Genomic DNA, 13,731 nt, shown 5'->3' on the forward strand with positions numbered 1-13,731 from the left:
TCCTCTTTAAATGAAGAATTCGCTAGTGAGTCCCTCTGGACCTGGACAGGGACAAGCTGTTCCTTCCTGAGCTTTACCCTGCGTGTCCCTGGGCTATCTTGGTCTCGGATCTGATCTGGAAAGGAGTGACCTTTCATCCTCCTCTGGACCCATCCAAGCTCCTCCAGGCTTGGGAAGGATTCAAGGTCTTTCTCCAATTCCCCTATGGAACAAAGCCTCCCTAATGCGTCCTTATCTGAATCCCAGCTGTCAATCAAATCACTTGCTCCTTATGGTGCTGTGTCTTGCCTCTGCTGCAGCTCTTCAAACCTTTGCCCTAGTTTAGCGCAGTCTATGGCTCTGTGGTTTCCATGAGAAATTAATAAATTTATTTTAAATTTCTAAAACCTAACAAGACCACAGAAACGCAGCTAAGAACTACAAAAACTAAATACAAAGTGTCATTGAGTTATAGTCATTTTTATTTCCAACTGGGTACTGAAGCCCTTGATTCCAGCCTTACGATTCTTTGGAGATAAGTGTCCCATGGTGACTGTCCTTTATGTGCATAGCTAATGGTCTGCACAATAGTCTCGCTTTATACCCCATGTGATTGATCCAAGGAATTTACAGGTGACCTGTTTTTATTATCAAAAAAGAATATTTCTCCTTCCTATTATTTATAGAAAAATGGCATTTAACAAGTTGATCTCTCTTTCACACACAAACACACACACACACACACAATCAACAAAAACTTTGGCTGCTGAGTTTTTTCGTAGACTTCTGATTTCATTGACTTCTGACTTCTAATACTTTTGGTCTCTCTAACCTTTCTAACCAATTTCTGATCTCTAGATCTAGATCTAGATCTCTAGATCTCCAGATCTCTTACTACAAACTGAACTTAATCTTGAGTAGATATCGATGTTTACTTCTGAGACTCAGATTACTATACTGGGTTGTAACCTGGGATGGCTCCCTGTAGGAACTTTTATCTTCTCTAGCCTTTTGGACCCCAACCCTTTGAATACCAAGCCCACTATTGTGCTGGAATTCAGTGGGAGCTAGAAAGGAGGAACACTTTTCCTTTACTTGTTACCGATGTCAGTAGTAAACCTTTCACTAATTGCTCTTCTATAAGGGGTTCTCTGGTTTAACCAGATTTAATTATCCTGATATCATTTTCAATCGATCTGTCGGGAAGCATATGGATTTTGGGATCAGAAAGGTATGTTGTTGGAATTCCTCTCTACCCCATATTAATTGTGCTCTTATATTTTTGATAAAATAAAGATAATCAAAGTGTTAGGATATAGGAAATTTTATAAGCAATGCCTATTATTTCACAGATGTTATCTCATCTCATTTGATCTAAATTACTTTTCCTCAAGAAGAAATAAATTCATCTTCCCTCTTCCTAACGAATCATGAATAGTGAAATGTCTCGCTACATCCTTCTTTTTTCCGATTATACACAAATACCTAGTAATGGTATTGAAGTTAGTGAAGAACTAAGACTAGGACCCAGGCCTACAGATTTATAAACCCCCCCATTTATAGAGAATGTGTCTTAAGCTATAATTTGTTTTTAATTAAAATTGAGAGAATAATGGCATGTTTTATGAGTTATCTTGGTGACCTCAGTTACAGTTATTAGAAGCAGTGGTTTTTACCTAAGAAACATAAGAATCACACAAGGAGCTTCAACATGCTCTCACTCAGGTCCCTCTCCATAAGGTTTGGGGATATAGCTGGGTGCACCTGTTTGTTTTTTGTGGGGCTGGAGCGATAGCACAGCAGGTAGGGCATTTGCCTTGCACGCAACTGACCCATGTTCAATTCCCAACATCCCCTGTTTGTTTATTGTATGGGTCTCCCCTAAAAACACCCAAAGAAATGTTGCTTAAACAAAAAGGGGGAAAATATACAGATTCTCCCAGACAGCAGTTATCAAAGCACTGTTTACTTTAATTTTTTTTGAATAGCTCTGATAACATAATACCTGCAGAAAAACATTGGGAAGTTCAAAATAGCTTGGAAGAAACAAGTTCTAGTGCAAAACGAAATAACTCAGATAAAACTATTCAGAGATGTAAAGGCCTTTATAGGGACCCAATCTCTGAAAATTGGATGCCAGGCCGGGTAGAAAGATGGGGTGAGGTTTTGCTTTTATTTCCACAGACAAAGAATGCTTCTGGTGTCCCACCAAAAGGCTTAAACTTCTCCATGAATCCGATCAAGAAGAAACAGAAGAAATGGCTGTGAAAAAAGATAAAAAACTACAGATCAGTGATCTGAATCTGGACCAGAATGCACTCCCTCAAGGTAGATGCCTTCCTACAATACAGCAAGAGGTAATTCCAACGTGGGCAGACATTAGGGCCCTGATAAGCTGAACTGAGAAGGTATCGCACAACACTAACACAAAGAAAACTCCTGAAGCTTTCTGTTTAGCTACTCTATCTAGAATGAAACAATAAGTAAGTGCCTTTACTCAAAATCTAACCTATTGGGCTTACATTCCTAATTCACCTTTACTAAGGGGTGTGTCCTGATAGGATGAAATGACACCTATTTAGAATAAGGAAACTTGTTGGCTGCAAATATATTTACCTGGAGAGTATAAAAAAATATAATATTGGGCTGGAGTGATAGCACAGTGGGTAGGGCATTTGCCTAGCACTCGGCTAACCCAGTTTTGATTCCTCCACCCCTCTCAGAGAGCTCGGCAAGCTACTGAGAGTATCTTGCCCATACGGCAGAGCCTGGCCAGCTACCCATGGCATATTTGGTATACTAAAAACAGTAACAAGTCTCACAATGGAGATGTTACTGGTGCCCGCTCAAGCAAATCAATAAGCAATGGGATGGCAGTGCTACAGTGACACAGGGTTCTCCCCAGAGCCTTTTACAGACTTGGGGCCATAGTCAAGACTTTGCCGTAGTCAAGAAGGAAGGGTGAGATCTGAGATGAATTATCCCAGCTAGTAATGTGCTGTTTAGTTCCAGCAGCACTGGGGTTCCCCTGACATACTCCCAGGAGGTGCTCAAGGGCCATGGGCCATAACCCAGCAGTGCTGGGGGGTTAATGCAGTGCTGTAGGAGATGAGGGTTGCATTAGCCAGTTGAGCTGTCTTGTTGCCCTGGCACATGCGTTTTGTTGTTGTTGCTGTTGTTGTTGTTCCTACCATTCACTATTTATTATTTTTAATTTTTTAACCTTATTATTATTATATTTTTAATCATTGTGAGATACAGTTACAAAGCTTTCCTGTTTGGGTTTCAGTCATACAATGGTCGATCACCCAATCCTCCATCAGTGCACATCTTCCACCACCAAGAACCCCAGTATCAACCCTCTGCCTCTATGGCAGCCAATCTCTCCTATATTGTCTTTTGTATTGCTTATTATAAATATAATAAAGTGTTATGTGGCCGTGAGAGGTGCCGCATGCTCCCAGGACTCCAAAATTCCAGATAATTAGGGTCTGGAGAAATTTTTGCAGTGAGCTGCTTGGTTTGGAGATTCTTTTGTGTATCTCTAGATCATGGCAGCCAAGGAACTTAAGTAGCAGCCAGAGGTAGTTTGTGGGTGTGACCTCAGGGTCCCATGGGGATGGGGGCAGGGGGATGAGAGGGACCTTCCCATCCCATATCCCTTGAGGCCTGGGGTTTGTCGTCAATGAACCTGCGTACCTGTACTTCTCATTGGGTTCTGGAATGTGGCCGCCAGGGCTTTTAGGGGGCAGGTGGAGGGAGATGCCTCCCCCATCTGAGGCACCCTGGTGAAGTCAGTCTGGCTTAAGTCCAGAGACATCTCTGCAGTGATGTGTGTGTCTCTGGATCATGCTCCTTCTTTGCATCTTTTCCAGAGAAATAAACTATTGGCATCTCTCTGCAGGGCACACCCACTCGTCCACAGTGCACCGCGCCTCTGGCCCTAACTGCAGCTTTTGATCTCTTTCGAGATTTATGGGTCTTTGAAATAAGGCCAGTAAATGAGCTTGTATAGCTGAGCCAGAAGTGGTTTGTGGGTGTGGCTCCTACTGACCTAACTTTTGGCCGTTTAATTTCTTGGTAAACTTGGCCCCAAGTGGTTGGAGTCTGGCCAAAGGCGCAGCAACAATTTTGGGGTGTCAGGAAGCCTGAAGGCACCATCAGGCTGCTGATACACTCACCCTGCAGGTACAAGCTGACCTGCTGGAGGCACCATACCCCCTTGGCACGTGCATTTTGAAAACATGTTCCCAGGATAATTCTTAGTTGTGGTGCATCTGAATTCACCCCAAACTTCTACTTCTAACTATGACATTCAATACAAGTAGGAATGATGATTAGTATTCTTGACAAATCTATATTGGGGTGAACCTTTAAAAAGCTTCTACAGCTGTTACTTTGTGGAGGAATGAACTAATAATTTATTGGTTTGGAAGCAATGGAGCAGACTCAAGCAGTGAATTTTCAGCTGTGTCACCCTGGACTGGTTAAATAACCTTTGAGAATCCTCTTCCTTGGTTGCGAGCAAGGAATTAGTACTTAGGATGAAATATGGCCTTCCTTCAGTTAAACACATGAAAACATGCATGGTAACCAAACATTGCCAGGAGCAGGCCCTGAGCACAGCCAGGTGTGGTACGAAAACAAAAATAAAAGAAGAAAAGAAAAGAAAATGAAAACACAGAGAACTCAAAAAAAACTTTGTCCAAAATTGGACAGTTTCTAGGCAACAGAACTGGTATTAAAACTCAGGACTGGCTGATTCCACAGCCTTAAAGTTTGACACATCCTCCACTCAACCACTATTTATTGGTGGCTACTGTGTGATCATATTCCTTAGAGCCTGAAATATACCACGTATCAAAACAGTGCGACAGCAAAAAAAAATTCCTCTCTTCAAGAATGTTTATACTAGAGAAGTTAAGTACTGTAGAATGAAAGTAAGAAAGGAAATGGGGAGATGGCTCAGAGGACTGGAGCACCTTGAGGCCCTAAGTGGGTGTGACCCAGCGACTCCCAGCTGCTAGGTAAATACCATATCATTGAACCTGAACAAGATACCCACCGGCCAGGCCTGTGCTACTGACTGACTATTGCCAGGAGTGGGCTGTGTACCTCTGGGCACCACTGGGGAACTTCGAACTTCTTCATCCAGGGGGAAAAAGAGAAAGAAAAAGAAAGAAAAGAAAAGGAAAAAAGGGAAAGTCCAAATCCAAGTGGATTTAAAATGGAGACGCTGAGGGAGGGCAGGTTGCCTTTTTGATTATACGTATCAGACTAGATCTCGTTGAAATCAGTAGCTAAGCAGGGGCTGTAAGATGCTGAAGGAAATCGCCGTGCCTGAGGCCAGAGGAACTCTCTAGTTAGAAGGACCAGCTGGTGCAATGGCCCTGAGTCCTGGATGGTGGGTGTATAGCAGGGCACAGACTCAGTGTGGGTGAGTGGTGCAGATGCCAGTGTGTGGGAACCTTTCACAGTAGCCACAGAGAGCAAACTACAGGCCATTGCATGCCTCTGGATCCTTTTTTTTTTTAACTGTGAGAAACAGTTACAAAGCTTTCATGATTGAGTTTCAGTCTTACAATGATCAAATACCCATTCCTCTACCAGAGCACATTTCCTACCACTAGTGTCCCCAGTATCCCCCTGCCACTCCCACCCCATCTCCTCTCCTGTCTTTATGACTTTCCTTCTTACTCTCTCTCTACTTTTGGACATTACAGTTTGTAATATGGATACTGAGAGGCCATCACGTTTGGTCCTTTATCTACTTTCAGCACACATCTCTCAATCGGAGCAATCCCTCCAACCATCATTGACTTAGTGTTCCCTTCTCTATCCCAGCTGCCTTCTCCCCATCTCATGAGGCAAGCTTCTTGGAGCAATCCTCCTGAACCTTGTCTCTACCATACTTGGGTGTTAGTCTCATATTATGTTACTTTATATTCCACAAATGGGCGTAGTCATTCTGTCTGTCCCTCTTTCTGACTCATTTCACTTAGGCACTGGATCTTTTAACTCTAAGTGAAATACGAGTTGCTGCAGGATTCTGAGCAGAGATTTGATGTCACTTTTGCTAAGTTAAAACAGCCAATCACAGGACAATGCATGGTTCCTTTATATATGCAACTTAAATATAGTGGAGGTCACCAGGAACTGAGAGAAGAGAGTAACGGGGAGATGTTAACAGGAAGAACACAGTTATGCAAACAGAATTTCAGTTATGCAAGATGTTAAACTAAAAAGAAATAGTATGTTTTAAATGGTGACCACATCTGGATGTGTCGAATGCTTTATTACTGATTGCTGGAGTCTAGCATTGCCTTATTGGGTATGTAATTAAAGGTTGAGAGAGGAGTATACCGAAGACTAGGGATTTAGTTACTTGTTTTACTCTTTGGGACACTTTCTAGATTTTCCTAGATTTCTCCTTGTCACGTCAGAAATAAAAATTAATGAGAAGAACTCAGTGCTGATCACATTAACTCAGCAAAGGGGATCTGAGTCAACAAGAGAGAAAGGCATGTAGGATAACATAGCCTCAGTAGTTTAGGTTTATTGGGTTACTCCCGTTACAGTGCTCCTATTCCTCTTTATTTGTAGCTTCTTTCTTGGTGTTCTGTTGACTTGTAAATAATGTTTTTCTCTTCTCCTTGAGTCCTTTGCATAGTTTATTCAGAGCAAGTCCTTTTTGTATGGACACAGGAAGACTTAACAAATGTTATGCTTTTGTAACCTGGGAGTCATTTGACTCTACATGATATTTTCCTCCAGGGCATCTGTTCTCTTGACCTAAGCCTCAGCTGCCCTTACTTCCTAGCACCCCCAAAGCACGGTCCCGACGTGGGACAAGAAGGACCCAGGGCAAGCGGTGAGTTGTGTGCTACCCTGGCATCGAGATGGGCCTGGCCAAAGTGCCTAATGCTTAACTGTAAGTTAAGAGCTTGATCATGGACAAATGTCATGATCCAAACAGTGATAACTAGATTCGGACCCTGCTAGGGTGAGGAATGAGTGCTGTGGTCTGAGCCTGTGGCAAGATGTTGCCAGGAGAGCTGCCTTGCAAGCCTCAATGTATCCCTTGCTATGTCCATACAAAAATAACTAGTATTAAGATGTTAATAAGTTCCTGGACTAAGGAAAAGAAAAAAACCTTAAGAGTGAGGAAGGGCTTTGGAGTGCCCTGCCCTCAGGAAGGGCTTTCTTATGTTGATTTTGCGACCTGGCTGGTTGTAGCCTGGAGGGTAAGGTGGGAGAGACAAGTAAGTAGGAGGAGAGAGAGAAGCCAGAGAGAGAAGCAGCAGTTGAGCAGTAGATCCAGAGAGAGGCCGGAGCTGGGAGTGTGGGAGATGAGAAAGCTTGAAGATTGAATAAACGGTAACTAATCAGCAACCAGCTTGGTCCTCGTTCTTCCTTCGCCTGTCCTTGACCACCGGCTGTCCCGATCCAGTCCACACACTGCGGTTCCAGAGCACCGAACGCGGGTGGTGAGACAGAGCCGCCCGGAGAGCCCGAGAGTGCTCACCCCCCCTCGGCGTTCTTTAGTTTTTTACAGTATTCATTGAAGCAGGCACACATATGGGTATGCAACATGTTCTTAGTATGATAGTAGGACATATTACAAATTTTGATATGTACATGTATGGGCAGAAGATATTAAATTATGTCATTAATGTCAAAAGTAGTCCCCTGGTAGAAGTAGAAGGGTACCCCATTCAAAGTGTGGTTGGAATTTTGAAGTTTACAACACCCTATATGTTAAAATAATTTGAGATAAAGTGTTTGACTCACATAAGAGATTTCTGTGGAGAATAAGTCAGATACGAGCAGATCCATGATGCCTTGAGAAAAACATAGGTAGGTCTGGATCTATGTGGTGGCTAAAGACTGTTCTTAGGGAAAAGTTTAGATTTCCTGCTGAAGTCAAAGAGGAGGTGAGGTCACAGGCTTCTTATCAGCCTGTCCAGAGGTGAAGCCAAAGGAAAGGGAGGGGAAGGTTTGGAAGAAATCAGCAATCAATCAAATGAGAGATCAGACTCTTACTACAATTGCTTATAAAGGGATAAGAAATAAATGCTTATTGGGCATTTATTCAGCCTTGTCCAGCTGACTCCTTTGCCACCCAAGAGCCCAAGGACATGTGGTTTGGCTCTTGGTGGCATGTGGCTGTAAGCACCTGCCCAGATGTTTTCTGGTGCCAGCGCAAATACATCCTGGAGAACTGCAGAAGGCCTCTGGGGTAGAGCAGGCTTCACTTTAAGTTTCATGCCTTAATCTCTTGTTCAGCTGAGGCAGAGAAAGTTGCCCTGTGTTTCTCTTTTATCACCTATGTCTTTGTGTTGTTGAGTGTACTCATTTGATTTGTTCCTTTACAAAAGTAATATTGGTTCATAACATAAATATAAGGCATGTATCTTTTTATATAAAATTTTTTTATAGCATAACAAAGCCATTCATGATTGGATTTCAGTCATACAGTATTCCAACACCATCCCTCCACCAGTGTACATTTCCCAGAACCAGTGTTCATCTTTTAGATAAGCATCTGTATATATTACAATTATGTTTGCAATCATAACAGAAGGACAAAATACCAATAGCAAATTTAAGCAGAGTGATAAGACCTATATATTTTAAATGAAAGAAAGACACTATGAAATAAACTTTAGAAGGCAGACAAAATGAAAAGATTACCCTTTCATATACATTGGAAGGAAAAACATTGTTAAAATGGCTATTTTTTTTGTCTTTTTCCTTCTTATTTATTTCATTTAGCATGACTCGTTCCAATTCCATCCAAGTTTTTGTAGGAGTCAAGATTTTATCTTTTATTATAGGTGGGTAGTAGCCATGATGTCTGCATAGCACATTTTTATCAATTCATCTGTCATGGAGCACGTGGGCTGTTTCCAAATCTTGGTTATTGTGGATAACTCTACAATTATTTAAAACAATATACAGATACAATCCTTATCAAGATCCCAATGGCATTTTCTTCACAGAAATAAAACAAAATAATCATAAAATGTATTTGGAAACAAAAAAGATCCATAATAGCAAAAATACTCCTTAGAAAAAGGAATAAAAATAGAGGTGACATATTCTCTGACTTCAATTATACTAAAGAGCCATGGTAATTTTAGAAAGTATGGTATTAAAACAAAAATGGACACACAGATAGTAAAACAAAATGTAGCATTAAAAATAAACCACACATTTATAGACAACTAATTTATGGTTAGAGAGCCAAGAATATGCAATAAAAAGAAATGTCTTTATGAAAAAAATGTTGAGAAAACTTGACAGCCACATGCAAAAGAAATTATCTAGGGCCACTATCTAACACTACAGTAATAAATTAACTCAATGGAATAAAGGTTTGAATTTAAGACCAAAGAAACTTGGGTGATAAGCTTCAGTACCAGTCTTAGCATTGTATTTGCAGATACATCTCCAAGAACAAGGGAAACAGCAAAAATAAGTGGGACAACATCAAACTAAAAAATAGAAAACTTCACACATTAAAAGAAAAGTTTTTTCTAACATTTAAATTTTATTTTCATCAGGTTGTTCACATTAATTGATTACATTCAATATTTCAACACCAATCCCACCACCATTACACCTTCCCACTACCATTATTTCGAATTTTCCCACCACCACTCAAGCCTGCCTGCCACAGGCAGATACTAGATAATTTATTTTCTATTGCTTGTTATGAATATCATGAGATGACCATGTGCTCCTGGAATTCTAAAATTGTAAATGGTTGGGGTCCAGTGACATCTCTGCAGGGAGCTAATCCATTTAGAGATTTACTTGTGAGTCTCTGGACAAAGGCCGTTAATGCGCTTAAATGGAGCCTGGAGGCAGATCGTGGGTGTGACCGCCAGGACCCCACGGGGCAGAGAGACAGAGAGACTGAAGGGATGGTCCATCCCTGATGCAGCCATGTGACCTGAAGTCTTCAGCCCCTGGTCCTGTGTACCTGGGTTTTTCTTCTGGAAGTTTGTGGTCACTGGGAGTTCATCTGGAGTGGACGGAGAGGGGACACCTGCTCCATCTGAGGAGTCCCAGTGGAATCGGCTCAGCATGGGGTCCAGAGAAATCTCCGGTGAGCTGCTGACTTCCAGGATTCCGTGTTGAATCCCATTGAAAGAAAATTAACTAACACTAAAAGGCACCCTATTTAATGGGAAATATATTAGAAAATTATGTATTAGATTGGGGATTAGTTTTTACAATACATGCAAGGAACTTATAAAATACAACAAAAACAAAAATATATTTTAATGAGTAGTGTAACTGAAAGGGCCAGATGGAGCAGGTAGGGTGTTTGCCTTGCATGCAGCTGACTCTGGTTCAATTCCTCCATCAATCTTGGAGAGCCTGGCAATCTACAGAGAGTATCTGTAGTTTGCACAGCAAAGCCTGGAAAACTACCTGTGTTCAATATGCCAAAAAGAGTAACAACAAGTCTCACAATGAAGATGTTACTGGTGCCCGCTTGAGCAAATCCATGAACAATGGGATGACAGTGTACAGTGATACGACAATGTATCTGAATAGTCATTTCTCAAAAAAAAAAAACAAATACAGATGGTAACACACTTATTCTAGATTGACTTGAAAAGATGCTCATCCTCTCTTATTGTTACAGAAACGAAAATCAAACCCACAATGAAATAAAACTTACCACAGCTTTATTCATAACTGCCAAGGGCTGGAAATTACTTATTCATTTGAGTGTGTTAGTAAATGTAATATATACACATTTTATATATATACATATATATGTGTATATATATAATGTGTACATTTTCCAGTAGTTAGGGGGTCACACCCAGAAACTGTCCCTGTGCCATGTAATCCCATCAATGGTCAACATCCAGAGACTACAAAACCAAGCTCCTGGAAGCAACATCTTATAGCCTAGTTCTTCCTCTCAGAGAACCTGGCAAGCTACTGAGGGTTTTCCTGCCCCCACAGGAGAGCCTGGCAAGCTATCCATGGCGTATTCATATGCCAAAACCAGTAACAATGATGGGTTTCATTCCCCTGACCCTGAAAGAGCCTCTAATGTGGCACTGTTGGGAAGGAGGAGTAAACAGAGGCTACAAAAATTTCAGAGCTAGGACAGATGGAGACGTAACTGAGCCCACTTGAGCAAATCGAGGATCAACAGGATGATAGTGATAGTGATAGTGATGTACATATATATATATATATATATATATATATATATATATATATATATATAAAGGGTTACTATTCAAAAATCATAAAAGGTCAGTCTTGCCATTTGCAACAACATGGATATATATATACCTAGAGATTTTTATACTAAATGAATGAAGCCAGTTGGAAAATGACAAATACAACTTAAATTAAAGGAATGCCACAAAAAATTATGTCATTTAGGAAAAGGATACACTGCTTTCTTACTGTTTTCTGATTAAGTTCTATAAAACTATTTTTCTTTACTTTCTGATTGCCTTTGTATTGGACAACAATATTACAGTATCTTGTCTAGGGAGAGAATATAAAGATACTGCATTCTCTTGAATGTTGATCAAAATTATTATTCTATTACTGAGTAGTAAGGAGAGTATTGTTACTAAAATAGTACTTCTCAATCTTAATTTTGGGAAAAACATTACCAAGTGCATATATATTTACAAGTCTGTATATACATATGTATATAGATAGATATACCTATACAGCTAAATTAGATTCTTTATTTTGGTAGGGGAAGAGGTATTTTGGGGACACCCAGCAGTTCTCAGGAATTACTCCTAGAAATTCTTGAGGAACCATGCAGTGCCAGGGATAGAATCCTGACCTCCCACATACAAAGCTTGCATTAGATCCATTGAACTATCTTTCCAAGCACTAAAATTAGATTTTTTAACTAATTAATTTTTCTGCACTGTAGCACTGTCGTCCTGTTGTTTATAGATTTGCTCAAGCAGGCAGGCAGTAACGTCTCTATTGTGAGACTTGTTACTACTTTTTGCATATCAAATATGCCATGGGTAGCTTGCCAGGCTCTGCCGTGCGGGCAGGATACTCTCGGTACCTTGTCGGGCTTTCTGAGAGGGATAGAGGAATCGAACCCAGGTCGGCCGTGTGCAAGGCAAACACCCTACCTGCTGTGCTATTTTCCTACCGCCCTATATTATTATTGTGAATTTGTGAATAGCAAAAATAAATAAAAGGTCCCAAAGCATTGTATGAATACTTCTTTTCACTAGTTGCATTATCAAATAATCCGGCAGTCTATTTTTCTTTTCTATGAAAAATTGATATCTTTCTTTAAAGGATTAATTATATTTGTCTGTGATTTTAATTTTTGGTTACAATTGTATCTCAGTATTAGATTAATTTCTGTTTATTTCACAGTCTACTTGTTTCATGAATTTATTAAGTTTCCTCTCAGTTCTTTAATAAATTCATCATGTGTATTGGCCTATGTAGCTCATGGAGTTGTTGGAGAAATGTAAACAAAAAAGTTTTGTAAATGGCAAATTTTTTCCCTTCTGTTATATAAATCTTGGTTCCTTCATGTCACTCCTCTCAGTGGTTTCCTACATGGCCCTGGGTAGTAGAGTTTAGGGTCTCCCACAAGAATGAGTAATGAAACCTGTGAATGTCCTTGCTTGTTTCCTGTCTAAAAACTAGTAATAGATGGGCTGGAGAAAAGGAATAAGGTGCTTTCCTCGCACACAATTGACCCTAGTTTAATCGTTGGCAGCCCAGTCAGGAATGAGATCCCCAAGCACAGAGCCAGGAGAGAACCCTGCATACACTGCTGGGTAAAGTACCAAAATAAACAAGAAAGGCAAAACAAAACTTGGAAGGGGCACAGAGAATGGAAGTGGAATGCTAATTCATCTTGGTCACTGTTGAGTTGCATTACATATTTTTTCTAGGGGAAATAGGATAAAGTGTAATACTGAAATTTTTCTTTAAAACTTAGCCTTCATCATCATCATCATCATCATCATCATCATCATCATCATCATCATCATCATCATTCTGTTGATCACCGAATTTCTCAAGCGGTCTCAGTAGAGTCTCCATTCGTCCTAGCCCTGAGATTTTAGAAGCCTCTCTTCACTCATCCTTTCCAATGGTGCTGCATGAAGGCTCTTTCAGGGTCAGGGGAATGAGACCCATCATTGTTACTGGTTTTGGCATATGAATACGCCACGGGGAGTTTGCGAGGCTCTCCCATGTGGGCAAAAGTTAGCCTTAGACAAAAGTATTCCAGAATCTTCATCATATTCACAAATAATCTTTGACCAGGGCTTGGGTGTTTGGAGGAGTGAGTTTCCCTGTTCCTATTGGGGGTGCAAAGGAGATGACTACTGTTTTCCAGCACCACTCCCATCTCCACTTACCACCCCGCCACATTCATTAATTCTGGAAACACGTAGTAGGAGATCAAAGCTGGCCAGTGCCTCTCACTCTACACTTCATCTGTTCTCCTGGAATCTTTCAAGCACACGCCAAGGGCAGGTCCCCTGAAGAGCACTGCATTTTGGAGCTTCATTTTAGATGCCATGTGGAGTGCAATTTGCCTTTAAAGAAAGAAATATTTTGTTACTGAAAATTCACCCCTCAGGAATTAGTTTTGCAGACAAAATCAATCCATAAAGAAAATAAATTAATCCACAAGGTCATTATTTAGCTTGGGTAGTTCCCAAGCAATGTTGGGGACCAGGGGCAACTCCCTGTGATACTGGCCAC

At 40.7% G+C, this 13,731-nt stretch overlaps 1 protein-coding gene across 1 annotated transcript in view; it reads left to right on the forward strand.

Annotated features, from left to right (window-relative positions):
* The first annotated feature begins 1,409 nt into the window (after nucleotides 1-1,409).
* LOC129402017 (motile sperm domain-containing protein 2-like) overlaps nucleotides 1,410-13,731 on the forward strand; it is a 119,952-nt gene continuing 107,630 nt past the window's right edge. The window contains exons 1-2 of the mRNA XM_055126112.1: nucleotides 1,410-1,473; nucleotides 2,164-2,336. Coding sequence (XP_054982087.1) covers nucleotides 1,410-1,473; nucleotides 2,164-2,336 — 237 coding nt within the window. The remainder of the gene's footprint in view (nucleotides 1,474-2,163; nucleotides 2,337-13,731) is intronic.

This window comes from Sorex araneus, chromosome 1 (genome assembly GCF_027595985.1).
Source record: "Sorex araneus isolate mSorAra2 chromosome 1, mSorAra2.pri, whole genome shotgun sequence".
NCBI classification, from domain to species: domain Eukaryota; kingdom Metazoa; phylum Chordata; class Mammalia; order Eulipotyphla; family Soricidae; genus Sorex; species Sorex araneus.